This window comes from Saimiri boliviensis, chromosome 2 (assembly GCF_048565385.1).
Source record: "Saimiri boliviensis isolate mSaiBol1 chromosome 2, mSaiBol1.pri, whole genome shotgun sequence".
In the NCBI taxonomy this organism is placed as follows: Eukaryota; Metazoa; Chordata; class Mammalia; order Primates; family Cebidae; genus Saimiri; species Saimiri boliviensis.
Window position 1 is genome coordinate 23,171,364 of NC_133450.1, and position 14,085 is coordinate 23,185,448.

Consider the following 14,085-nt stretch of genomic DNA (forward strand, 5'->3'; position numbering starts at 1 on the left):
CAAAATTCAAATCAAAATGGATTAAAGACATCTATGACTTCAAATAATAAAACTACTATAAGAAAAAAGAAACTCTCCAGGATATTGGTTTGTACAAAGACTTTGAGGAATGCCCCAAAGGTACAGGCAACCAAAGTTGGAAAGCTGGAATCACAAAGTTAAAAAGATTCTGCACATTAAAGAAAACAATCAGCCACTTGAAAAGACAACCCACAGAATAGGAGAAAATTTTGCAAACTATCCATCTAATAAGGGATTAATACCCATGATATATAAGGAGCTCAAACAACTCTGCAGGGAAAAAAATCTAATAATTTGATTTAAAAAACAAGCAAAAGATCTGGATAATCATTCATAAAATGAGGATATACAAATGGCAAACAGGTGCATGAAAATGGGCTCAATATCATTGATCATCAGAGAAATGTAAATCACAACTCTGAGATATCATCTCCCCTCAGCCAAAGTGACTTTTACCCAAAAGACAGCCAATAACAAATGCTCATACACTGTTGGTTGGGATGTTAGTAAAGCCACTATGGAGAACAGTATGGAGGAGTTTCAAAAAATTAAAAATAGAACTACCATATGATTCAGCAATCCCACTGCTAAGTATACAGGGACCAGATGGGAAGTCGTTGGATCATAGGGGTGGTTTCCCCCATGCTGTTCTTGTAATAGTGAGGGAGTTCTCATGAGATCTGATGGTTTTAAAAGTAGCAGATTCCCCTGCTTGCTCTCTCCTAGTTCCATGTAAAGTAGGTCCTTACTTCTCTTTCTCCTTCCACCGTGATTGTAAGTTTTCTGAGGCCTCCCAAGCCATCTGGAACTGTGAGTCAACTAAAACTTTTTTCTTCATAAATTACCCAGTCTCTAGTAGTTCTTTATCACAGTGTGATATCAGACTAATACAAGCTTATTGCACACTGTACGCCTGTATCAAAATACCTCATGTACCCTGTAAATATATACACCTCTTCTGTACCCATAAAAAGTTGTAAAACAAATGTTTAGAAAATATTGTGAATAACTCTACCAATAAATTTTTCAACTAAAATGAAATTGATATTTTTAAAAGCCTTAAAATATATCATTCAGTAATTTCAATTGTAGGAATTTATGCTAAATGCATAAAAATTAAACAAATTTAAAAATATTTGTTGAATAATGCTAAATGCACAAAAATTCAACAAATTTTAAAATATTTATTGGGTAATTTTTCTCCTAAATTTTTTCTGTATTTTTTTAATTTGCTGGAATGAAATATGTCAGTGCCATATTTTGACTGTCATTTGCCAAATAACTGGTTTTATCATTAAAACATTATATTATTGGTTTTCTCTAAATAGCAAATATATACCAATGGTTTGACGCCAGTTGGCTTTGTTTAATAAATTTAAAACCATGTGTTTTAGGAAGAATGAATAGTGTTTAAATATCTTTGTGTAATTCATCCTTCCTCTGGTAGACATATTTTGAGGCCACCATTATACCATCTGTTTCAACAACTCTCAAACCAGTGTCTCTATTCCTGTCCTCTCACTGTCTTTCTCAGTTCTGGTGTCAGTCAGTAAAATGTGTGTTTGCAGTAGCAAGAGGTGAGGGGAGGTGCCACACACTTAAACAACCAGATCTCTTTGGTACTCATTATTGCAAGGATGGCACCAAGTCGTGAGGGATCCACGCCCATGACCCAAACACCTCCCGCCGGACCCCACCCTCAACACTGGGGAGTACACTTCAACATGAGGTTTGGGCATGGGCAAATGCTCTAACTATATCATCTCCCTTTGATACATGAAGGCTAATGATCTTGAGCCACCTGGGGATTAGTTTCATGCCTTTGGCTCAAATGGACCTTTTAAGAATATTTTTTAAATGTTTCCTCTTTCTTTTGCACTTACATACATTGTATGTGATGCAGAAATAAAATATACAGTTGATACTCTGCATAGAGAAGGACAGCTAATTGAGTTAGTCATGTGACATGAGGCCTTTCTCTTTGTGGGACCATGTTTTGAGAAATCTTTGTGGTCCGCATAACCCACAGATACAGAATTTTTGCCAACATTTCTTGATTCCTTTGTCTCCCTAGACCTCACTGTTACTCTCAGTTATGGTCTTAAGTAGTATTCCTACTTCAAACCTTATGCTGCTTCAATCCATTCTCCAAACAGAGGCCCAAGTAATCTTTGAAAAAAAAATAAATCAACGTTTATCATCCTTCTTTAAACTCCTGATTGCCTTTTGATCGTACTTCAAAAACGAAGAAAAAAGTCTCAAATCCTGAGCATGGCCCTGGATCTTATTGTAATCACTTCCCCCAAGCCCAGTGTGCCTAAGCTATAGGGCCTTCCTTCAATTCTTCAGACACACCAAACTCCTCCTCACCTCCACATTCACTTGAGTCTGAAACGTCATTCCCTGACTGCCCTCCCGGATCCTTCTCCTCAACTTCCACTTTGTCATGCTCCGCCAATAAATTTTCACCTGGCTAATTTCATGGATTCATATTCAATGCTCCGGCCTGCAGAGCAACAGACAGGAACCCGGGCAAACCTATCGTGGATGAGAAGGGATGGGACAAGAGGCGCGAAGAATGGCAGCAAGACAAAAGTTCTGATCAAGCTGCAAAATTTATTTCAAAATGGGTTCCTTATATAGAGAGGGGAGAGGGGAGGGGAAAGTGGCTCTGATAGGTTGAAAAGCGAGTGCTCAGCTTGTGATCAACAATCCCATTGGTGCAGCCGCACGTGATCAGCAATCCCATTGGTGCAGCCGCACGTGATCAGCGATCCCATTGGTGCAGCCGTGCGTGATCTTTGGTGGCCCGCCACCACGTCCGTGGTATGCTTCTGGCGGGAGGCTGATGCAATCTTTTGCTTTGATTGCAGCAGCTTAGCCTGGGTTCCCAACATCTCCTCCCTTTTTCTTTTAAAAAGGGGGCGGACCTTAACCAGCTAGGGGAGGTAGAGGCTGTGCTCCTCCTGAGCCTTGATCTTTAGGCTTGTAGGTACCTTTTGGGGAGGAGAGGACTTTTGGGTACCAACCTCTATGCAAGCCAGCTTACCTCTCAGGAGACTCGACAATAGCCTTAGTAAGGCTTCTCCTTGCAGTGCTTTGCCTTGCACCTAGCGGTGTCCATTACCTTTGTAAAGCATAGTGTCGAGCGGTATGCTGCTCCCGTAGGAGGGGAAACCGGCTACAGCTTGTTATTTTCTAGATCACGCGTTGCTAGTTGGTGATAGTGGATTTGTATAGGCTTTCCCAGTATGGAATTAAGCTGATCCTTAATTAATGCTGTCACTCGTCTTAGGATCCAGGGGGCAAAGGAAAAGAATAGGATGATAGCGAATAAGGGTCCAAGGAAGGGGAGGAGGTAAGGGAGAAGTCCATTGAGGCCGGTGAGGAAGGGATTATCGGCGAGTGCCTTGCGTCTTCGTTCGAGATCTTCCTGTAGATTTTTTATTTTATTTCGGACAATTCCTGACTTGTTGGCATAAAAGCAGCAACGTTCCTGTAGGGCTAAACAGAGGCCTCCCTGTTCTGCAGTGAGTAGATCTAAGCCTCTTCTGTTTTGTAAGACTACTTCAGCTAGGGAGTCTAATTGGTCCTGTATGTCATTGATGGTGCTGGACAAAGTTTGGACGTCGCTAATAAGTTGATGGGAGAGTTTGGTGTAAGAGTGGACAGCCACCCCGAGTCCTGCTGTACCGGTAGCGACTGCTGTAGAGACACCCAATCCTACTAGTAGGGGAATCAGTGTAACGGCTCGTTTCTGCCGCCCTGCAATATAGTCAAAGGTAGGGATAGGGACAGGGTCATCACCAGAAATAATGTCTATATCTGGCAAGAGGGCGGCTAACACACATGACCCTGTCCAGTTTGCAGGCAGAGCAGTAAAGGCGAGGTTGTTGCCGCAAACAAAAGCTTGGCCTGGGCCAGGGCAAAGGGCCTCACTGTGGTTGGAACTACTGGAGCAGTTTACAAAGTTGGCAACGCCAACCGGAATATCAAAGCTGTTGTTTTGTGCACCTTTAAAGAAGCAAGGGTATACTTGGGAAGGCATGGGCTGGACTCTAAAGGGTAAGCTGGGGGTGCAATTATTTTGTGAGACATTAAGACTGGATATATTGACAGGGAAAGCTAGGGGCATGGGAGTACCCTGATTTAAGCATAACCAGCAATTTTGGGCTAGGGTGGGGTTGGAGATATTGAGGGCTTGGTGGGTGGCTGACAAAATATCAAGCATTTGTGCATTAATATTAGCTCCTCGTGGTTTTGGGTGAGCTAGGGGGTGGTAGGAGAGTTGAGGGAATTGGCTTTTAATAATAAGCTCCATTTGTTTTTGTACAAGAAGCTCTCTCACAGTATCCTGGGGTCCGCCACCGTCGGAGACATGAATAGGAGCTTGCAGATTCCAACAAACAGATTGGCCAACCGTGCCTTCGCATCCAGCCTGGAGGACCCCATGAGGTTGCAGGCCGCTGGTGCCTAGAAATTTTTTAAGGGTCCATCCTTTGGAGGAGGCTTTGCGTGCATTGCGCTCTGCAAAGCACTTTGCGGTTTCCTCATACTCACTTTTCCAAAGGATGAAGTCACCGCCGCTTAGCGCAGCACGGGACAGGAAAAACCAATCGTTAGGAGTGAGCCATCTTTCACTAAGATTTTCTAGTAAGGCCATAGTAAATGGGGCAGTAGGACCATAACTGGCAGCAGCAGTTTTTATTTTTTCTATTGTTTTTAAATTTAGGCGCTTATAGGTATGGGTGTATGAAGGCTCGGTGGGCTCTAGGCTTTCCTCCTCCTCCTTCTCTGAGTCAGACTCTCCAGAGTCTGCTTCCTCTTCATCGGGGGTGCTATGTGTGTCAGGGCGAGACTCAGTCTCTTGGCCCGCGGTGTTGGAGCTAACATTTCCCTGACTTCTGGTAACGGGAAAAGCCATAACTCCCGTGGTGGGTAGAAGGGCCAAATCAGACAATTCTGAAGCTAGAGTTTTAATTTCCCTGAGGATGACTACAGCTTCTCGAATGGAGGTTTTATTGGGTAAAGTCTGAGCTGTGGAGGAAACGGAAGCATTCAGGGTAGGGGCGTGTAAAACCGGAGCCGCAACTGCCACTGGGGGCATTGTTGTAGGAACATAGGGCGGCGGCCGGAAAGGTGGCAGTGCCGGGGTGTTAGTCAGTTGAGGCCAATCTGTGTTGTTATATTGGGCAGCTGCCTCTTCCAGATCCGCTTGATCGGCGGAATTTAGTTGATCATCTTGACTACCCAAGTTATGCAAAACTTTAGAATCAGTAAGCAAGGGCGAATGTTGGGGTGGAGTGTGTGTGTGAGTATGAGAATTTTGAATGGGGGGGTCTGTAAGGGTTGCGAGGTTGGGGTACAGCGAAGATTGTCCTGTACCGTCCGAATCAATATTAATCGCAACCGAGGGGCAGGTAGAAGGGGCCCTAGAGGGAGGGCGAGAGGGGGCCTCTCCACAGGTGATGGTTGTTATGGGGGCCTGTCTAGACGGAGGTCGGGAGTGGCTAGTAAGAATTTTTTGACCCTCCCTGCAGAGGCGTTGAATGTCAGGGGAACCGCCCTGGTTAGTAAGGACGTCCCTGATTAAGTTATAGTAGTTGAAAGTGGTGATCGGAATAGTCTCCGGACCAAAGACACGGTAATAGTCATTCAGACAATCACCAACACGTCCCCAAACACGGGAGTCAATAGATCCTTCCTGGGGAAACCAGGGACATGTTTTAAAAATGAAACTAAAAAAGGAGACAAGGTCTTTTTTACGAACCCGAATTCTACGCACCTTGAGAGACTCTTTTAACTGACTTATAAAGAGATCATTTTCATTATGTGAAGATGCTTGTCCCATGATGGGGTCTTACCTTAGGAATGCCGCCGTCGAAACAAGGGACGAACTCCAGGAGTCGGCTCGCGGTCGGGTGGTCCGCGGTGCTCCGTGCGGGGAACTGGTCAACGGGGACGGCGGTCCACGAAGGAAAGCATCGAGCCCCACGTCTGGGCGCCACTTGCTCCGGCCTGCAGAGCAACAGACAGGAACCCGGGCAAACCTATCGTGGATGAGAAGGGATGGGACAAGAGGCGCGAAGAATGGCAGCAAGACAAAAGTTCTGATCAAGCTGCAAAATTTATTTCAAAATGGGTTCCTTATATAGAGAGGGGAGAGGGGAGGGGAAAGTGGCTCTGATAGGTTGAAAAGCGAGTGCTCAGCTTGTGATCAACAATCCCATTGGTGCAGCCGCACGTGATCAGCAATCCCATTGGTGCAGCCGCACGTGATCAGCGATCCCATTGGTGCAGCCGTGCGTGATCTTTGGTGGCCCGCCACCACGTCCGTGGTATGCTTCTGGCGGGAGGCTGATGCAATCTTTTGCTTTGATTGCAGCAGCTTAGCCTGGGTTCCCAACAATTCAACATTCAATTACTTCCTTAAATACCGCCTCCCAGGAGGGTCTTACCTGAATCCTAAATCTAAACTTGCTTCTTCCTGTCATTACCTGATTTTTTTAAGCACTTATTAGAGTTTTTAATTATATCATTTATTTGTTTAATGCCTTTCTCTTCTGCAAGACCAAAGGCTTCCTGACTGTAGACTCCAGTGTCTTGCTTGCTCTCAGCCTAGCACATAGTAGGTGCCCAATAAATTATTGTGAATGAAAGAATGAGTGAAAGGAGGAAAAAAACCACAAATATAGTATATAAGTAGGAAACATTCATGGGAAGAAAGTGCAGTTTTACTGTTTATCATAGGAAAGTATATTAAGCACCTATTTTAAATCTGTTAGTAAAATCATTTTAAGTTATAGCTGAGATATGTGGGTAAGGACACATTCATATAATATATAAGGAGAAGGACCTTTTCTGGATTCATTTTCATTTATTAAATATTTGTTAAATGAGTGAGAGGATGAATATAATCTAGAAAGCAGTCTAGCTAACTGTATTTTAAAACATCAAATTACATTTATTGACTCAGTATTTTTTCATAAGACTTTGTCATAAGGAATTGTCCTAAATATGGAAAAGGTTATATGTTTAAAGATATTTCTCACAGTGTTATGGTACAGGAGTAAAACATTGGAAATCACCTAAATGCCAATAAAAGATAGTTAAGTAAAGCATAGTATATATCCACCAAATAGTATGAGGATAACTCATAAACTAAAGGTTAGAATAAATAATGACTTCAAAAATGTTTATAGCATTAGTTTGAGATAAACACAAAGTTTTATAACTATGGTTATAAATTCTATACATGGGGGAAAAAAGACTGGAAGGAAATCTGTCATGCTGCTATAGCAATGGGATATACCTACAGCAGTTTCTTTTTTCCAAATTTTCCTTAATGTGCACATGATTTTATTTTTACAGTGATTATAATTCTATTAAATTGTGCATGTACAACATAGCTTGTATATTAAGATTCAATTTCTGCTTTAGTACATTTAAATGAGTCTTGGTCCTTATGTTGTGTAATCATTGACATGCTGTGCCTTTTTTTCCCTTAGGATGACAGAATCTTTCCGGAAGGTTCCCACGCTCATGGGTTAGATCACTCATCGTCTTGGCAGGATCACAGTCGCTTCCTGTCTAGTCCAAGATTTTCATACTTGAACTGTAAGTAATGAAGTCCTGTACCCGTTTTTAAATTGGATTTCAGAAAACGCAACACATGGAAAAATTAGTTTAAGGTCAGCACATGATAGTAATATTCGTAAGTCTGAGAAAATCCTCATGAATCATACAAATAATATTCAAGGATACTCATAATAGTACACAGTTTACTAAAAATATGTAGAATCCCTTCTTTTTAGACAATACTTCTCAGAATAACTTCATCACCCAAGGGAAAAATCCTAATTAGGCAAATTTGTTGTTCAGAGATTGCTGGTAACTATAGATGAGTGAGCAAAGAAAGTTGTTTTATAATAAAATTCACATTACCAAAAAATTGAAGGTTTTTGCAGCTAAATGTTGAGAAATATGTAATCTTGTACAAAGAATATTAGTACTATTATTGCTAGATTTCACTCTGCGACTATTTTATAAATCTTGATAAATGTCATCATCAGTGTCAACAATGTGTGAGTTCATTAGCCCAGGATGCCATCTCCCACCATCTGTCTACCCCCCAACCCCCGCCTCTCTTCCCTGCTATACGTGGTCTTCAAGCTTCAGCTTATATGTAATTTCCTTAAAGAAGCTTCACAGTTTTAAGTGCAGTCTCTGTTATGAGCACCCACAGTGTGCTACAATTTTTTTTTATAGCCTGAGGATAGGAGCCATGCCTGTTTTGTTCACCACTGTTTCCTTGGCACTCTATAATAGTAGTTGGCAAATAGTAAATAGTCAACTAATATTCAATTAATATTAAATTCATATGCATATAAGTTGTTTTTGTTAAGTCCACATTTATCTCAACTATCGGGATCCAAATGTTATTTAATAGATTCTTGTTTAGGTAATAATTTAGCTCTTCAGTTTACCATGAGCCTGTAGGGTTGTGCATTAAATTTGATAATTCTGTCATTTAAAATAGCTATATTGCTCTAAAATAAAATGCCAAAACAAGCCACAAGGGAGTAGGTCAAATCCAAAGGTGATAATTCTCATTTTTGCTGGTTTATATTCATGGATTCATTGAATAAATATTTATCAGGTTTCTGATAAGTGGTTTGGTTTTCATTATTTCATGATTATTTTATTCCAAATGCTGAACATTTTTACTTCCTGTCCTAATCATTTTCCCAAGTGATTTTGTATCTACATAAACCCTATGCTATTCTAATCTAAGAAGCACCCTTCAATATGGACCTCAAGTTGGTTATAGCACCTCAGAATTTGATATACACATAGGCCAAATATTTTTTCTTTCATATTTAGCAATGGAAAACTTTCTCCAAGGCCTTTTAATATGAATGAGCATGGAGGAGGGAGTAGGGACTTAGCACCATGAAACATCAGAGTGTCCCAATTAGTAAGACATTCAAGAGCCTGGAGATAAACAGCACCATGATGTGAGCACAGAGGTCTTTGTACTACTGCTGTTATGTTTGCATTATAAGCTTCATAAACCTTCCTAGAAAGGTGCCTAGAGGGAATTGTTTAGAAGACATTAAATGGAAAACATCAAGATTTTTGGAATTTTGTTTATTACCATGATAGGCAGTGAAGGAACCTGTATTTAGGTTTCTCTGCTAGCATTTCATGACCAGCTGTGGTCATTTCACTAATTAAGATGTATTGCTCACAAGCAACCATTGGTTTCTACAGCAATACACTCACTGAAAAGGGAATAAAGTTAAATAGGAAAAAATATCAATGAAAGCATAATTTGAAAAAGAAAACAATATTATAGTTTATATTCTAAAATCTAATGGAAAAATTTAGCCTAAAAAGTAAAACTCTTTATTGGTTTAATTTACTAATAAAGTAATTAGTTAATTGATTAATCCATAGCTTTATGTTTACTATTCTTCTCTTGTACAAGTTTGTTTTATGATTTTCTTCCCAGACCTATCCCCATATTTTCAAAAATACTTTTAAAAATTTAATCATAGCTACTTTATCATTAATTACTTTTAAGTAATTGAATTAGAATTATTTCTGGAAAACATATTTATTCTTATTTGCTTTTCTGATAAGCCTTATGTTTTCTGTTTTAAATAATGGGGCCCATTAGCAGTGAGAAAAATTAGGAGTATCCTGAATACTTTATTTTTTGTAGCAAAAATTCAGCTTAATTAAAGAAATTGTCCTGTAATTTTTCTTTAATCTTCCTTTAAACTTGAAAAATTAAGAAGAAGTGATGCCAGGACCACAAAGAGAAAAACATAACTTATAGCAAATGAGTAATACAGGGAACAGAGTATGCTTTTAAAAATATCATTAATACCCTTCCAGAGATAAAAGAAAATATGATATCCACTAAATTTAACAAGAGCAAGATTCTGTGTAAAAGGAACACTGACTAAGTGGTGTCGGAATTTTAAAATATGATTGCCATAAAGAAGAAAGAAAACCAGAAAGGTGGAAAACAATGTGAAATAATCACAAAGAAAGGAGAAGAAAAGGAAAAAGAATGGGACAGTAGAGAGAAAAGTTAAAATGTTTAGAAAATCAATTCAGAGGGGACAATACAGGATTAATGTGAGTCTTGAGAGAACAGAGAATACAGAACAAGAGGCCAGGAGTGGCCAGGCTCACCCAACAAACACCCACTGCACAGCTGTCATCCTGAGATTTTCCTTCACTCTTTTCTTATATTGATGCCCGTGTGCCCAGACCCTATACCGTCCTCTTTCTTGTTTCACTCCTTTCTTTTGTGAGAATGATGCAGGACAAGCAAGCCCCAAAATTGAGGCTTAGTCCAGGAGCATTCTTGGCTTCACCCAGGGAAGGTTCAAGGGCAAGCTGCTGGTGTTAGCTGTAGTTTTTATTGAAGCAGCAGTATACAGCAGCAGCATTGCAGAACAGGGCTATCCCCTAGGCAGTGTGCCCAGAGCATTAGCTCAGAGGCAGTTCTGCACTCATATAGTTATACCTACTTTTAATTATATGAAAATTAAAGGGCAACTTACACAGAAATTTCTAGGATGAGGGTAGTAACTTCCAGGTTGTTGGGTTGTCACCAGGAAAATGGGCAGTAACTTCCTGGTGTTGCCATGGCAATGATAAATTGACATGGCACACTTGTGGACATGTTTTACAGGGAGGTGCTTCTGCTAGAGACCTCTTTTAGCTAGTCCTCAATTTGGGCAGGTGTCCAAGCCCTGCCTTTGGAGTCTAGTCCCATCTCCTACCTCAAGAGCACATCAAAGAAAAGGAGGTAAATATTTTTAGTCTTTGTATTTCTAAAAATAGATTTCTTCCCTTCACACTTGACTGAGACTTTAGCTGGCTATAAAATTCTAAGTTGAATATGATTTTCTTTCTGAGGTCATTGAGCAATTGTCCTCCAAAGTCCAATGTTGTTGAAAAATCCTTTATTCCTTGATAGAAACTGTCACTCCTTTGAAGTCATCTTTTGCACCCCCTATTGACCCTACGTCATCCTTTCTACAAATCGCTCCAGAAACTTCTAGGATCTTCTTTTTCACCCCAATGAGTTTCTGATGATGTGCCTCAGTGTAGATCTTATTTTACTTATTCTTCTAACTACTTTTAATCTGCACATACATATTCTTCAGTTCTGCCATACTGAAGGAAGAAAGGAAAGATTCTATCCAGAAAACTGGCAAGAAACAAACAAAAAACTGATAGATTATCTGATACAATTGAACACTTAAAAAAAAAAAAGACTACTAGTGGACATATGGCAGATGTAACTGAGCACTTAGAAGCAAGATGGTCACAGAGAAAGAGCAAATAAAAATAAATTAAATTAAAACAAGAGTCAATTAATAAACCCAGGAGAAAAAAAAATGAACAAGAAGAGAAATACTGTCATAGTATACTAACTAGGTTTTCTTGAGCCATGTTTAGTCATAATAATGTAAACAGTCACATAACTAAAAGCTCATATGTAATTATGTTGGGAGTATGGGGTGAGGAGAAGGGCTTGGGTGTGGATAATGTCTAAATATATAAATCAGAAAATAGCAATATAGGCTTTTCCATGTTTTACAAAAATGAAATAAATACAGAAAATAAAACTGGAAGAGGTGATTATAGCTGACTCTGGGGAGTAGGATTGTGGAATTGAGGGAAGTAGGACAAGAAACTTCTGTCTTCCTATGTAACCCTTTGGTGTTATTCGATATGTGTATATATACTTCGGCTAAAAATGATTCTTACAGTGACAAGTGTTACTAAGAAAATCCCTAGCTTTTATGTCTGACTAGTAAATGTCTAATTTTCTTGCTAAGTTCCAGGTGGAGCATGATAGCTTGGGTTTGGAGTTTGGCGCAGTTTAGATCTGTTTAGAGACTTTGGGAGTGGGTAATCACAGGTCCTTAGGCAGACACAAGTTTCTGGGTCCACAGAACAGTCAGCTCCTTACTCTAGTCGGATTTTGTACTGAGGGAGGTCCTTTCATTCAAGCTGTAGATGCTAAGGCATTCATTCTGCTGACTTAGATGGCCTGTCAAACTGTGACCAAACTAAAGCATAGAATCACTGACCATGGAAAAAACAAAGGAAATGGGAAAATACTGCATAATTTGTGGTCTCTGAAGTGATCCAGCATTAATGAAAGTTTGTTTTAAGAAGTAATTTATGTCAGCTTTGTGTAGTTCAGGTCAATTCAAGAAAAGGTAGATTTCTTCTGCCAGGAAGAAGGGAAGAAATGTATAAATTGTAAGTTTATACTACCATTGGAAATAGGAACACAGAAATCCATTATTTAAAGTCATGATCACTACCAAATTTTTCCTGGCTGGCTAGAAGTTATGGCCGTGAGTCAGGATACTCTTTTAGAAGACTTGGATTCCATTACCTTCAGCCTGTAGACAGTGGGGGCTTAGTAAGAGAGACTCATAATGTCAGCTTTTGAAACTGTCATTTTTGTTTTTTAAAAGTGGCAACTGACCACTTGTCTCCATGTATAGCTCCTTTTAGACTAAAGGAACACAACTCCAGGACAGAGCCATCACTCCCAGGACTGAGACCAGCCCAGACTTCAGTCAGGTTCATAGTAATCTGATGACTTCTAGAAATCTCTAGTTTTTTAAGACTAAAATGCTTAATCTTTGTGGAAATTGGTGTCTCCAAACCAAATTTTAAAAATAAATGCAGATTGTAAATTTCTTGTAAATCTAAAACTGTTCTAAAAAATAATGTTTATTAAAATACATAAGCCCAAAAAAGAAAGAACTGTGATTCTTCATGGGGAAAATGTGTTATCTATGGATTATTGTAGGAGTTGGAAGTGATTCTTTTTTTTTTTTTTTTTTTTGAGACGGAGTTTCGCTCTTGTTACCCAGGCTGGAGTGCAATGGCGCGATCTCGGCTCACCGCAACCTCCGCCTCCTGGGTTCAGGCAGTTCTCCTGCCTCAGCCTCCTGAGTAGCTGGCATTATAGGCACGCGCCACCATGCCCAGCTAATTTTTTGTATTTTTAGTAGAGACGGGGTTTCACCATGTTGACCAGGATGGTCTGGATCTCTCGACCTCGTGATCCACCCGCCTCGGCCTCCCAAAGTGCTGGGATTACAGGCTTGAGCCACCGCACCCGGCTGGAAGTGATTCTTACATATTATTTTAACTTGATATTGTCAGAAAAGCAAATTAATCAAAGTTGCTTAAAAATATGATTTCACTTTCTTACCTCAGTTTACAGTGCTATAAAAAGAAAAGTTAGTATTCTCAGTTTGTGTTTTGAAGTGCCTCTACTGGTAGTTTAAGTCCCTGGGTTGAAGAATAATTTATCCACAGTAAGAACAGCATACTATTTTCACTGTTGTGTTATACTTCAAGGCTCACCTGGCTAACTGTGAAAAGATAATTCATAGGTAGTCTATCTTCAGACTTTTAGAATAAAATGCCAAAGGCTAATGGCAATGAAAACATCAGGACACTGATAAAGGCAATAAAATTATTTCTTGACCATTAAAGGATTTAATTCTATGAAAGTACAGTCTTTCTATCTCTCTCATTTTACAGGTTTATTTTATGTGACTATCATTCAGGTATTTTTTTACTGATCAGTCAAATGCCAGATATTTTAAAATAATTGAATTCTGATTATTCCAAGTCGAAAAGGTGCTCTCAAGAGGCACTCCAGAAATCAATAGAAAATCCCCAATTCGCTGTCATTTTAAAATCCCTCAACTATAGTCACTTGTTCAACCAGTATTTACTAGGAGGCTGTGTACCATGTCCAGTGTTCAGTTCTGGAGGAAACAGTAGTGAACAGGACTGGCAAGGTCAACTCATCTCATGGAGAAACAGGTAGCGAGCAAGTAAACAAATAATTTAAAATGGTAATTGGTGCTGTCAAGGTGAAATGATAGAAGGTACCTGAAACAGGAGCACTTCTTTAGGTTGATGATCAGGATCTGCCTTCCTGAGGAGATGACAGCTGAAATCTGAATGGCCAGAAGCAACAGCTGAGTTGAAATTCGA

General features: G+C 39.8%; 1 protein-coding gene across 8 annotated transcripts in view; it reads left to right on the forward strand.

The window, feature by feature from the left end:
* CEP128 (centrosomal protein 128) overlaps window positions 1-14,085 on the forward strand; it is a 476,123-nt gene that overhangs the window by 435,813 nt on the left and 26,225 nt on the right. For all 8 annotated transcript variants that reach the window (XM_074392897.1, XM_074392891.1, XM_074392894.1 and 5 more), the window contains one exon: window positions 7,530-7,638. In XM_074392897.1, the coding sequence (XP_074248998.1) occupies window positions 7,530-7,638 (109 nt within the window). The remainder of the gene's footprint in view (window positions 1-7,529; window positions 7,639-14,085) is intronic.